The sequence below is a fragment of the Apus apus genome, chromosome 5 (genome assembly GCF_020740795.1).
Source record: "Apus apus isolate bApuApu2 chromosome 5, bApuApu2.pri.cur, whole genome shotgun sequence".
Classification (NCBI taxonomy): domain Eukaryota; kingdom Metazoa; phylum Chordata; class Aves; order Apodiformes; family Apodidae; genus Apus; species Apus apus.
In genome coordinates, this window is record NC_067286.1 from 14,250,332 (window position 1) to 14,263,745 (window position 13,414).

At 35.8% G+C, this 13,414-nt stretch overlaps 1 protein-coding gene across 1 annotated transcript in view; it reads left to right on the top strand.

Annotated features, from left to right (window-relative positions):
* OTOG (otogelin) overlaps window positions 1-13,414 on the top strand; it is a 102,864-nt gene that overhangs the window by 2,984 nt on the left and 86,466 nt on the right. Inside the window, exons 4-11 of the mRNA XM_051622057.1 lie at window positions 911-1,001; window positions 7,377-7,469; window positions 7,677-7,831; window positions 8,222-8,340; window positions 9,760-9,965; window positions 11,518-11,648; window positions 12,507-12,613; window positions 13,144-13,253. Of these exons, the coding sequence (XP_051478017.1) occupies window positions 911-1,001; window positions 7,377-7,469; window positions 7,677-7,831; window positions 8,222-8,340; window positions 9,760-9,965; window positions 11,518-11,648; window positions 12,507-12,613; window positions 13,144-13,253 (1,012 nt within the window). The remainder of the gene's footprint in view (window positions 1-910; window positions 1,002-7,376; window positions 7,470-7,676; window positions 7,832-8,221; window positions 8,341-9,759; window positions 9,966-11,517; window positions 11,649-12,506; window positions 12,614-13,143; window positions 13,254-13,414) is intronic.

Here is a 13,414-nt window from a genome sequence, read left to right on the forward strand (position 1 = left end):
GAATGAAGTGGAATTTGGATTAGTAGATGAAGATGGCAAGAATGAGGGGGGGAGTCAATGTTGCCATGACCAATTTATAAAAATTATTACAAAGTCTAATAGACTGGAAACACTGGGATTCCTAAGGGCAGTTTGTTGGAGAAAAACAAAGCTTAAATCATCACAATGTTGAGAATTAATTCAAGAAAACTCAAGATGTCTTTCTACTTAACTGTCGAAGGCAGAAGTGCTTATGAGAAAGGAAGTACAAGAGAATAAAAGCTTTAGTCTGTCATACATTTTGGAATGCTAGAGCAACAGGAAAAGATGAAGAAGATAAGAAATGTTTTGAAAACTAACCTGTTTATTTTTTTTTTAATTTCATAAAAAAAATGCCACTATAGAACAAACCTGTCTATTTTACTGGGTTTTCCATTAACTTATTGGAAAATAGTGTGAATTTAGGACCTTGTAACAGATTTTGTTAATTATTGGTGTTTAATGATTGATGCATGCATATACTTTAAAATGCATTTTAAATAACTGTAACTGAGTGATTAGAGTTTCCAAAACAGCAGAATATTTATACTGAGAATTCTGTTAAATACACGTGATGGTGTAGAGGCAGCAATATAAGAGTACAGGGAAGGGCAGAGAGGAGAGTGTTTGGTTATGCATTTTTAGGCATATTGACTTAATCTGCCTACTGTCTTCTGACATAATGTACTTTGAGGCTTCTTTATTGGAGTCTGGAGTAGATTGACTATACCTTTTACTTTAAAATGGTGGGTTTTGTTAAGTTTTTAGTAAGCCAATATGAAGCATTGAGCTTACTAAATATGGCAAATTTACTGATAGTCCATGAAGAGATTTTTAAATTGTCTTTGCTATAGTTGCTGATTTCTTTCTTTTTTTGTTCTTTCTTTGAAAGGAGTTTGGAATGGCAATTCAGAATGCTTCACCTACTACAATATCCTTATCTTGGAACAGAAGAATTCACAGTATGAAATGTGGGCCATCTAGTAAGTTCAGTTTCTGTTTTTATATGAAATAACTTCATTTGCCCATTATATTCTGCATAATTTAATTATTTTTATGAAGAAAAGAACTAAAATAGCTAATACAGGTCTTCAGGATAAGGACACACTAAGTGATCTCAAAGGACTATAGGAGTACGACAGTTTATTGTGGGATATGATCTAGCTTTAAGTTTGCACCTGTTTTTGAAATATGGTTTCTTAACTGCAGTTTTTCTAACAAAAAGCTTTCAGCAAGGCAATCTGCTCTTGTTGTGATATACTTAAAGGTGTGGATTGCTGCCTGGATGCCACCTGTCCTGTATCTCTTCTGTGCTGGGAAGATTTTGTTACCTTTTTGCTGAGGTAACCTGTGTATGCTTTTTTGTGTGTAACCTATGGGTTAGCAGGATGAGGTACTCCTAGCCACCAGTTTGCAGTGGTGGGCATTTGCATCTTGGCATTTTTTGCTTCATTGTGTTTTCAGCAGTGAAGAGGCTTAAACCCCTTTCCTCACGAGTAAAGATCCTCTGTGTTAGCTCTTCTGTAGAGGCTGTGTCATGCTTACTTTGTACAAAGGAGAAACATGAGACAAAGTAATTATAGTGATGCAAAACTTCTAGTTTCTCTTCAGTCAACCTCATTGGTTGCATTGGATTTGAGACTTACCTACTATTTTGAGGAGTCTGGGTTTGCTTCCCCCCACCCCTCTGGCTTTACAGCACAAAATCTAAGACTGATCTGGACTCGTACAAATTCTGATTAGGATTATGTCATCTACATAAACTTTGAATTGCTTTAATACCCACGGTTTTAAGAAGCTTTTGAGAAGTGTGTATCTGAATGTGAAGGAATAATAAAAGAGTTTAAAGAAGCATGAAATGCTTCAAATGAAACCTCTTACCTATAGACCTCTCCAGTATATGAAAAATACCTCAAATATATTTTGTATGATAAAATTGCTCTGCAAATGTAGTGGTCCATACCAGTAAACTTCTGCTTTTAAGGGTTGCACCAGCTTATTGACCAAGTTCTTCTCTTAGCGCTCTCTCCCTTTTTTAATTTTTTTTTTTTTTAATCAAATAAAGCAGCTTCCAAAGAGAAGATGTGCAAATTGTGCTGAGAAACTTGTTTGGTTCCCTGGGTTTATTTTTTGCCAAGTGGAAATTCCTTTAATGGGACTTAGGGGATTTAATGAATTTAAAGTCAAATACAGTCAAAACAAACCAATGGGATTTCATGTTCTGCTTCAGAGCAATCAGTTGGAAAAAAAACCAACAAAACATTTAAGATGCATTGTACTACTTCAACAGAACTCGTGAAAAGGGCTTATGTTTGAGTTTATTGCTTCTGAAATAGGTCTGATATTTAAGGAAAGTAAGAAGAATCAAGAATGAGGGAGAATGAAATGGGTAGCAAGTATCTCATGCTAACTCATCACATCTCAACTTTGAAAGGAGGATGTACTTAGGATGGCAAGAATGAGGTTTCATTGCCCTCTGCAGATGTAATATGATAAGCTTCCTGGTTTCTCTCTAACTCGTATTTCAGTGGGCAAAAATATTTCATAAATTTTCCATTTCTCATATATTTGCTTTGGCAAGACAATGTTGCTGAAAATGAGCATTGAAAATTATTGGTGAATGCCCATACTTGAAGACAAATACAACCAGGATTATTAAACTCCTTGTGAAGAGTTGAATACCTCCTAAGTTTCCTTTTTAAATCCCAGGAAACTCAGTGTGGGAACTAGAAGCCATTGTTGTCTGTGTGCAACAGACATTAAAAAAAACAACAACCTGATCTGCTATGCACAAGGGTTTTGGTAACATGCTCTGAATGCTTAGAACAGTAGCTTTGCTTTGAACCTTCCTATTTGAAGAGATGCAAGCTGCTATAACTTTGTCCAGGGACTGGGATTTGCTCCATTCTGTAGATATATGAAATAGTCAAGTTTCTGGTGTGTGGGTTTTTTTTGTTGTGGTTTTTTTTTTTTACCAGAAAGATAGGTTAAAGTCTTCCTTCTCAAGTGTAATGAAGTCTCTATATAAATTAAGAAGAAAAAAATAATGGGCGAGCAAACCTGATTTGCAACTGAAATCAATTCAAGAGTTCTTAAGTACTCACTAGAGAAGTAACAGTGTAAGAAAGCATAATGAAGTGGACACAATATCACAGATACCAACCCACAAAATATATTACATCTATAATAGCATGTGAGAATAAATGCATATTTTGATGAAGATGCAAGATGCCTTTGAACAGTTACAATATGAAATTAGCAGAACTTGAGCTTAGAGCCCAGGTGAGGTGCATTTGAAAGGCCTGCCAGAGTTGGGTGAGACTTCTGTATTTCAAAGTGGATTTTGGAACTTCCTCTCAACAAGCCTACATGATACTACCAGAGTATCTCTTTTCAGAGAGCAACAGCAGTAATCACCTCTGTGAGGCTTGGACACTTACCTTCAGAAATGCTTGCAATGAAACAAACAGGCTAGATTACAGTCTCAGGTTTTCAAGGTCTGAAATAAATAATGGGCATGAGATTCTGCTACTGCTCACAGTGTGCCAGCTCTGGCCTGAAGGCTCTTGCTGCCTGATACTGAGGAATTAAGAAGGGGGATGAAATCAGCACAAGGGACTAAAATAACCCTCTCCACATATTGAGTGGGGTTGCAGGTTATTCAGTATTTAAGCAATGAGAGGAGCAGGGAAGAATTCAGACCTGCATTATAAGGTGCTCCCAGGTCTTCACCCTGTTCAGTAAAGAAGGAATTTGAGACAAGTTGCTTCATGCTAACAATGGCCATGTTATCAGAGAGCCTTGCAGGTTGTTATGGCATGACTGGTTAAAATCACATTATTACTTATGTGAGTTGAATCACATTACTTAGGCCTAGCACTTGCTGCTAGAAAAATCCCACCAGTTTTCAATTTCAGATACTAACCCAATGCACTCATCTGGTATAGTGTCTAAGGGAAAAAAGGAGCTAAGAACTTTTTAATAGAGATAACGTTCAGATAACAAAGGACATTAATATTATTCCATAACCTTTCTTAATTTTGACCTTTTATGTTTATTCCCTTTCTACAGGTGTTATAATGTTTCTCGTGTCCCTAGGAGAGACCTAAACCCATATGACTGTATGGGCTAGCTTATTTACAGAGCTTATATGCCTTTAATGACCTTGACCCTTTGATGTAGGGTGTCCCTGCCCATGGCAGAGGGGTTGGAGTTAGAAGATCTTTAAGGTCTCTTTCAACACAAACCATTCCATGATGCTATTCCAGGTATCTGAGGAAGTATTTTTGTGTTAATTGAGCAGAATTGGATCATTAAGGGAAGCCACATTGTTTGAAGTAGTAAGATCACTAAATGTGATCTGAAGCAACCCTGTATTCTTCTCATTACCTGATGAAAGGTAACAAGTCTTTGCAGACTGAGTTCTTCTATGTAAAGAAGGCTACAAGAGCTATATTGATCATGTTTTCTAAGACTCATACATACACAGACAGAAGAGAACTTCATAAAGAGGAATAGGCTCATCATTGAATCATTTGACTTCCAAGTGAAACTTGACCAATCCTCTTTCTCTCTAGAAGGGAGGAAGGGAGATCCTTCCCAGTGACAGAAGGGCTCCCCAGATCAGTGGACTGTGTGCGTGATCTGAATAAATGTGGCTCGAAGCAGGTTACCTGAGCCAACCTTAAAGGAGAATCATTCAACTTGAAACATCAAAAGGGGGCTACCTTCCCCTACAACTCAGAGGAACATGACTTGCAGTCTAATTGCAGATTATTGTAACTGGACAGGCAGTAGGGCATAATTGTGGAGAAGCAAAGAACAGAGAAGTTCTGTTTACAGAACTGATTACAAAGGTCTTACAACACTCAAGATGAAAGAGATCAATGTCTGCCTCTCTTGACAAGAGGAATAAATATTCTGTGTTAGTAGCAAGATTGGTCGCTGTGAGTATGTAAATGAGGTCGTTCAGACAGAATAAGTAAGGATCTTTCCACATGGTGGTTACATTAATTTATAAATTAAACTCATGCTTGCCAGACAGGGAAAGGAGCAGGATGTATGGGTTTGGTAGGCGAAGGAATGCTCTCTTTTACTTTGCCTGCCTGCCTTGTTCTTTTCAGTGTGGCCTTCTTTTTCTTTTTCCTTCTTTTTTGCAGATGGGGGAGGGGATAGTGTTTATTGAAAACAGAGGTATCAAAATTGTTTAGCTATTTAAAAAGTTTTCATGTAAGTAATTAGTATTTATAATGAGTTTGCAAATGGAAATGACTATATAAACACTGATAAACTGTACTGACAATTTTTGGCAGAACTCAGTAAACAAGGATTCTGTAAACTTGTAACTGAAGATAATATTTTGTAAAATCACATGGTCTAAAGTAGATGAACATGTAAGCTCTTTTTTTTTTTGTTATGGTACAATGTAGGTTTTCTGATGTTTTCTTCATTCTAGCATTACAGCTAGCTAAAAATGCTGTTTCTGATTGTTATTGGAGTCTAGTTGCTTTTGGCTAGCATACACTCACAGGATACCCCCTATGTGCAGCTTGCCTTTGGGTTAGTTTAATGTATTTAAAGCTTGTGGTAAGAAAGGATGGCTCACTGACTTCTGTAATGGTGCTTCTACTGATGTTCTCTTGTAGCAAGGTAAGCTAAATATGTGCTGTGAAAGATATTGATAGGAAACTGGTATTGGTTACACATGACTAAAATGAACTGCTAGAAGAGGGAAGAAAAATAGGTAGGGAGAAAACAACCTTTGAAATTAGTTTATTTTTCTGATGTTATTGTGGGAATTGAGAATTCAGCATCCATTTAATGGTGGTAGGATGTCAATGATTAACTCTTGACTTGTTAGAAAGTATTTGTTGCCTTGCAATCAGTTTATAAAAAAAACTTCAACCATTCTGTAAAGCAGTTCAGAATCTACTTAGGGAGTTTGTGCTTTTCATGTATGTATAATGAGAACAAAACCTAATGGTGGTGTGACCCATGAAATGGTAAAGCAGTGTTCTGTATCCTAGAAGGCTTTCTTTGAAATCTAATTTTATCAAAACCAAATAAATGGTACCATTTATTTGGATTGTCAGAAGTGGACCTTGCTTTATTTTGCCTGCATCAGGAAGGTTTAGACCCTCTTGAGGAAAGATTTCTCAGAAGGCTAAAGGTAATCAAGGTTAGGACCTCTGTGTGTACTACTGATGATTAGGTATTTCATAAGCAAGAGTTTTACTGAAATGAAAGAAAAGATCAATCTATTTTCAGGACAATTTCAGGATCAATTCTGGTTTTCAGGACAGCACTTAAAAGTTCCATGTAAAAGGTTATTTTTTGAGAATGATGTGTTTATAAAGATAAAGGAAGCAAGAAGGCTGAGTCTTCAGTTCCTCTTCCTGAAGTAATTTCTTCTGAGCAACTTGTCTGCTTGCCTGCAACACATGCAATCTCAGTTTCTATTCTCCAAACACAAAAGTTGCTATGATTGTATAATATGAAAATTAAAATACTGTCTTAAAAAGACTTATTTTGCTCATATTTTATCTTTTAGACATATTATCATTGTTAGAAAAGTAATTATCCACAAAGTCTAAATTTAATACCAATAAGGTTTGTTTCTTTGTGTGCACGTCTCTCCATGGACTGTGAAAATTTGTTTTGTCAGATTTTAATGTGGATCTTCCCAGGGAAAATAAAATAAAAAATCCAACACCCCTCCCTCCACCAAGCCCAAAGCTGTCATTGTGAGTTAGGGAGCTTGCTTTCGCTACAGTAGGCTCACTACACTTAAGCATGTGATTTTTCTTTGCTTCAGAGTTTGTCACTAATAGAATTAAAAAGCAGTGGTCTGTGTCTTTATGGAAAGTGTTTGTGGTTGGTATACATAGAAGCTGTAAGGTGGAAGGAGGGCATGCAGGTGGAAGATTTATAGCTGGAGTTTCAGATGTGTATTTCTAGGGTGGTATGCTTTCATCCTGGTAGAGCTTACCTATGCAGTGTTATTTGTAGCAGTCTTTTATATAAGGATATAGGCACTGTGGGGTTTTTTTGTGTAACACTTACTCATTTTCTCTGTTCCTTGCTTAAGGGACTAAAAACATATCAGGCTAACAGATATCACAGCCGTTTTGATTGGGCTTCTCTAAATGTGCAACAGATTTACTTAATCTGATTGTATTTCATGAAGTGAAGCTTTTGCAGTATGTTTCCTGTTTGAGTCCTGTGGGATTCTCCTGGACAATTAAATGCTAAGCCAGCATCTGCTGTCATTCATGGAGTTACACTTGGTGACAGAACTGGGTCTTAAGAATGAAAATTATTGTAATTTATTTTTAATATGCCTTGTTTTTTCCACTCAGATTCATTTACTTGTTTTAATGGAGGTGAGTGTGTCTACAGAGAGCTGTGCAACTGCAGTCGGTTTAATGCAACTGGACCAAGATGCCAGACAGGTGTGTAAAGAGAGAAAACTAACTGGATTTCTGGGGTTATAATTGAGTTCCCACAACTACCCTCTGCCTAAAGGTTCATTTGTGCCCTAGTACTTTTCCCCTCTCTTTTCTGTGGTAATATTTCATAGCATACCACATACGTACATCTCAACTACAGACTGAATCTGAAAACCAGTTGTGCTTCTGAAGTGACTTTCCTTCTGTTAGTGTATAATACAGGTGCTGAGAGAGATCATATATGCAGAACATGGGGTCAATATAATTTTGAAACTTTTGATGGACTCTATTATTATTTTTCTGGAAAATCCACATATACGCTCGTGAGACACACTGAATTAGATGAACAGAGTTTTTCCATACAGGTAGGGACTGCATGTTTTCATTCCTTTTAGGTGTTTTTGAGCTTGATAATAGTGCATTAATATTTAGAGTTTAAAAAAATTACTTATGAGGATAGTGTGAGATTCTAGAATGTAACCTAGATGTAATTCCTATGTAATATGGGCTATCAGTTACTACTGTGCAAAATGTAAATAGCTGGAAGGAAACAGATGTGTGTAGTTTCAAAACCTGCTGTTGCAAAAAAGGTGTTTTAAAAAGAGTGCTAATTGTACTCAGGTTTTTGGGGAAGAATAGGGCCAAACTGCTTGTTTACATGCTGAGGGTGGGATTTGGAGTATTAGTTGTGTGATGTAGATTATGAAGAGTTTGACTAAAATCTTGACTTTAAAGCTAGCAATTTTATTTGGCAGGTGAATAATGATCCTGAGTGCCATTCTTCTCCTTACTCCTGCAAAAGGTCCATTAGTTTATTTTTTTCTGGAGGTGAACAGATAAAGATGAGCAGTGAAGTCACCTATAAAGGATTTGGGTAAATGCAGTCATGTTTCTGATGCTGTACTTACACTTCAACCTCATGATACTGATTTGATAACAGATGTAAACTAGATCAATTATTTGCTGAAAGCTTAAAAAACCTCTATTCAGATATGAGCTTTAATAATGAGTCCCTGTCTACAGGATAGTGTCTAGGGAAGGTGATATCTAAATGAGTGGTATATAGCATGAAGAAGCATAACTGTTGACACTGATACTTAGTTTTTTGCTGCTTTTATACTTAGTTTTTTGCTGCTTTTATACTTAGTTTTTTGCTGCTTTTATACTTAGTTTTTTGCTGCTTTTATACTTAGTTTTTTGCTGCTTTTATACTTAGTTTTTTGCTGCTTTTATACTTAGTTTTTTGCTGCTTTTATACTTAGTTTTTTGCTGCTTTTATACTTAGTTTTTTGCTGCTTTTATACTTAGTTTTTTGCTGCTTTTATACTTAGTTTTTTGCTGCTTTTATACTTAGTTTTTTGCTGCTTTTATACTTAGTTTTTTGCTGCTTTTATACTTAGTTTTTTGCTGCTTTTATACTTAGTTTTTTGCTGCTTTTATACTTAGTTTTTTGCTGCTTTTATACTTAGTTTTTTGCTGCTTTTATACTTAGTTTTTTGCTGCTTTTATACTTAGTTTTTTGCTGCTTTTATACTTAGTTTTTTGCTGCTTTTATACTTAGTTTTTTGCTGCTTTTATACTTAGTTTTTTGCTGCTTTTATACTTAGTTTTTTGCTGCTTTTATACTTAGTTTTTTGCTGCTTTTATACTTAGTTTTTTGCTGCTTTTATACTTAGTTTTTTGCTGCTTTTATACTTAGTTTTTTGCTGCTTTTATACTTAGTTTTTTGCTGCTTTTATACTTAGTTTTTTGCTGCTTTTATACTTAGTTTTTTGCTGCTTTTATACTTAGTTTTTTGCTGCTTTTATACTTAGTTTTTTGCTGCTTTTATACTTAGTTTTTTGCTGCTTTTATACTTAGTTTTTTGCTGCTTTTATACTTAGTTTTTTGCTGCTTTTATACTTAGTTTTTTGCTGCTTTTATACTTAGTTTTTTGCTGCTTTTATACTTAGTTTTTTGCTGCTTTTATACTTAGTTTTTTGCTGCTTTTATACTTAGTTTTTTGCTGCTTTTATACTTAGTTTTTTGCTGCTTTTATACTTAGTTTTTTGCTGCTTTTATACTTAGTTTTTTGCTGCTTTTATACTTAGTTTTTTGCTGCTTTTATACTTAGTTTTTTGCTTTTATTTGCAACTTCATCTTTTTACTTCACCTTTTAATGGAATTAAATTTAATAGAATATTTATATTGAAGGTTTTTAGATGTATGGTGAAGTCACTAAATCAGCAACCAATTTTTTATTAGTGATACTTTCTCATGTGAAGTTGTTTTTTTATCTTGTCTCATTTCTCAGTTTACAGTTACCTTATACTATTGGAAACTTACACATCCAGAAGCTATCTGGATACTTCCTAGTCAGGCACCAGTATGCCTTTACTCTGGCTTGGGATGGTGTGTCTGCAGTGTATATAAAAATGGCACCAGAGTACCTGGGCAAAACACATGGACTGTGTGGAAACAATAATGCTGTCCTGCAGGATGATCTTGAAACTAGTTATGGTGAGTATTTTAAATACTTCATCTTGTGTTAATACAAGGTTGTTTTTTTCAGGTGAACTAAATGTTATTTTGCTTAGTTTCTAATTGTAGTGCTAATTGAATATAAGATGGGCAACTTGTGAAATGGAAAAACGATATGGAAATACTTCTGGTAGATTATACTGTTAGTGAAGAGAGCCAGTTTCAGTATAGATGGGGCTCTGGAGAGGAAGTTTTTTAAAAGGCATAACAAAAAGCTGTCTTACTTCAATACCTACAATAGTATTTATCCTTCATTTTTCTAGGACTTGAGAGTTAAAATTGTCTTTTAAATGTTCGCTGCCCTCTTTGCAGTTTCATATACTAGCCTGTGGAAGCCTGGGATATTGCTATTAGAAATAATAATTTTAATTAATAAATCAAATCAATGAAGACTGCCAAATCTCATTTGATTCGGCACTTCATTTATGCTAGTGATCAGTGATCATCAGTGCCATCAGTGGATACCAAGTTCAGGTACCTCTAAGAGTCTTGGTTTTCAGTAAATACTGAGTAAAGGCCTCTATAAAAAAAGAAAAAAATGGGGATCCATGAAAGCTATCTTGAGTTCAGTGATGATAACTTCTGTAAATAATAGCTTTGGGCTGTTTAACCCTTTGTTTCTCCTCTTTAAAATGAAGGTATTTCTGTAGAGTAGTATTTCAAAGCTCAGAGCACAGTGTGTAGTAGGATTCCTCTTTTGTTTGTGTGTCACTCAACTTTAGAAGCTTCAGCCCTGCACTAGTATCAGCTGCTCTCCTGCCTCCATTGAGTAGTTTGCTTACTGAATGAAAATGCTCAAAATAATACCAAGATCAATAGCTTATTGTCCTCATTGCCTTCAGAGACTTTCCTCTACCCTCTCACCTTTCTCAGGATATCTCAGTCACATAAAGCTGTGATTGTGGCACAAGTCGATACACTGCATACTAGATTTATCCAGTTAGCTTTGGGAGCAGTAGTAATAAAGATATGGCAAGATATGCATTAGTGGGTAATCCAGGTAATAAACAATGTCACCACTTGTCTGTGATGGATGATATCTTTCTTATCTAGTTTAAAGCTATCATAGACATTTCTGCTTATGTGGAACAGTCACACCTTTGTTTGATTAATGTGTGCAATCATTTTGTACCCAGGAATGCCTCATCTGTTTTGGGTTTTAGACTCCCTATTAGGAGCTTCATATAAAGTAACAGCATAGACCTATGTATATACAGTGTATGACAACTTTTCTTTCCTTTCCTCCATGCAAGGCCTGCAGCAGGCACAGTCCTGCTCCCTAAAACCCTTCCTTGATAAATTGCATGAGTAAGCTTCTTTCTGCCATTCTAACACCTCCCTTTTAAAAGTATTTTTGGTTCTTAAGAACCAGATTGTCTTCAGACTAGAAGCTGATTCATTTAGTTGTGGGAAGGGTTTGGTGCTCTCTGCTTAATGTGATGGTTTGATTATTGAGATGTTTCCCTGAGAAATCCTACAGAAATGTTGTTGTCCTTCCAAGTCACTGTGTGACTGTGTGTGTCTTGTTTAGGAAAACTGACAGATGATGTAACAGAATTCGCAGAGAGCTGGCAGGAAAATCCTCCAAAAGGAACACCCAATTGGGATAAATCTCTTCTCAATGTACCACCCTGCCTGACACAAAGTCATGAATCTCTGCAGGTTTGGATCAAAACAAGAGAATTATTACAGTAGTTGGTGATTCTAATTAGAGCAAGATTTTGACTTAATACTTTGAAGGAGACTGGAAATATTCTCCGCTCTTCTTTGGAGAGGTGGATTAAAATGGTTGCTGCAGCAGAGCTTCCCCTGTCCCTTCCTTTCCCCCCGCTTTTCTTCTGTATGAGTTTACAATTTAATGCTTGATTATTATTTTTTTTTAATTAGTATTTTTTTATATACTTTTATATAGCAGCCAATAGAAGTGTTTGAATCTGGAGCTAAATGAGCGAAAAGTTGTAAAGCAGGGGTGTGTTGTAGAGCTGGTTCCCATTCGTTCCCTTCAGAAGGACAGAAAGAAGCTGACAGACAAAACCAGAATGAGAGCACAGATAATTTGCCACTGTTTTTTGTTTTGTTTTGTTTTGTTTTTTTTAAATTAATGTTACTTTGATCCATCACATGGAAGTAGTTTTTATTTTCAAGATATAACCCTGAAAGAAAGTGCTTTGAAACTAAAGCTGATGCTAGACATGTTTTATTTCTGTTGCGTCTTACTCTGTAATTTAACTAAAATTAAGACTAGTCCGGGTAATCTGGGGTTAGCTGCAACATGGTCAGTGCTTTTCTTGGGGAAGGGATATGTTTTACTACCACTGGAATGACCTTGGGTAAAGGTTTCAGTGTTAGGAATACTCTGGCATACAGAGCAATGTGATGCTAGCCACTGTTTCTAGCTGATGAGAGGGAAGTGATTCCTAGTTGTAGAATGAGATGTCTGTTCTGATTTTTTCCATAATGTTCTATTCCAATTTGTTTAGTTTTAGAAAATGTCTTCATAAATTATCTTATGCATTTCAGAGGGCATACGTTCTGTGTAATACCCTATTACATTCTCCATTTGAACAATGTCATGAATATGTGAGTCCTGTTCCTTTTATGGCAAGCTGCACCAATGATCTTTGCATGTAAGTGAATGTTTTTGTGACATACTGAAGTTATTCTAAAAAACATTGTCCTAGGACCATTGTAAATATTAACAGAACTAACATGTCTTTTTTTGCATATCAGTTTTTATCTGACACTCTTTTATTCTCTTTTCTCACTTTTTCTAGTTATACTGCCAGAAATTCCTATGGAGTTGATCGTGTTTTCTTTGGTTTAAGGGATGACCAAAATCAGGCCTAGATATTTTCATAATTTTGTAGTGTACTTTCTCTTGGATATGGTATCTGTTTCAACTCTGAGCGCAACATGATTAGTATTTCTAACCTGGATGAAAAGTAATAGTGAATAGGTCAGTCTGGCATCTGCAAGCCATATGTTAATCCAATGAAAAGAGGAATTTGATTACTATTTGAATTCATGCTGTCACTTCACAACCTTCTATGCTCCTTTTCCATGCAATGGTTGAATGCAGCGCAGGAGCATTCACGAGGTTATGATTGTGTGATTGAATGTAGGTAGAAAATAATATGTCAATTTTTATTTGTGTAAGGTCAGCAGCAGATAATGCAACTTGGTGTCGAGCACTAACTGAATATGCCAGAGCATGTGCCCAGTCAGGAAAGCCACTTCATGGATGGCGAATGCACTTTGAGCAGTGTGGTATGCAGATACTTTCATTCTTGGAAATACTGCTTACTAGTTGTATGTTGAAGAGTGTGCTCTTCGTACTTACGCTTCTTTGTCCTTGCTCTAATTTTAAACATGTATAATTCTCAATGAAAGCATAGCTATGGACTAACTTCAAGGCTACATAAAGGCAA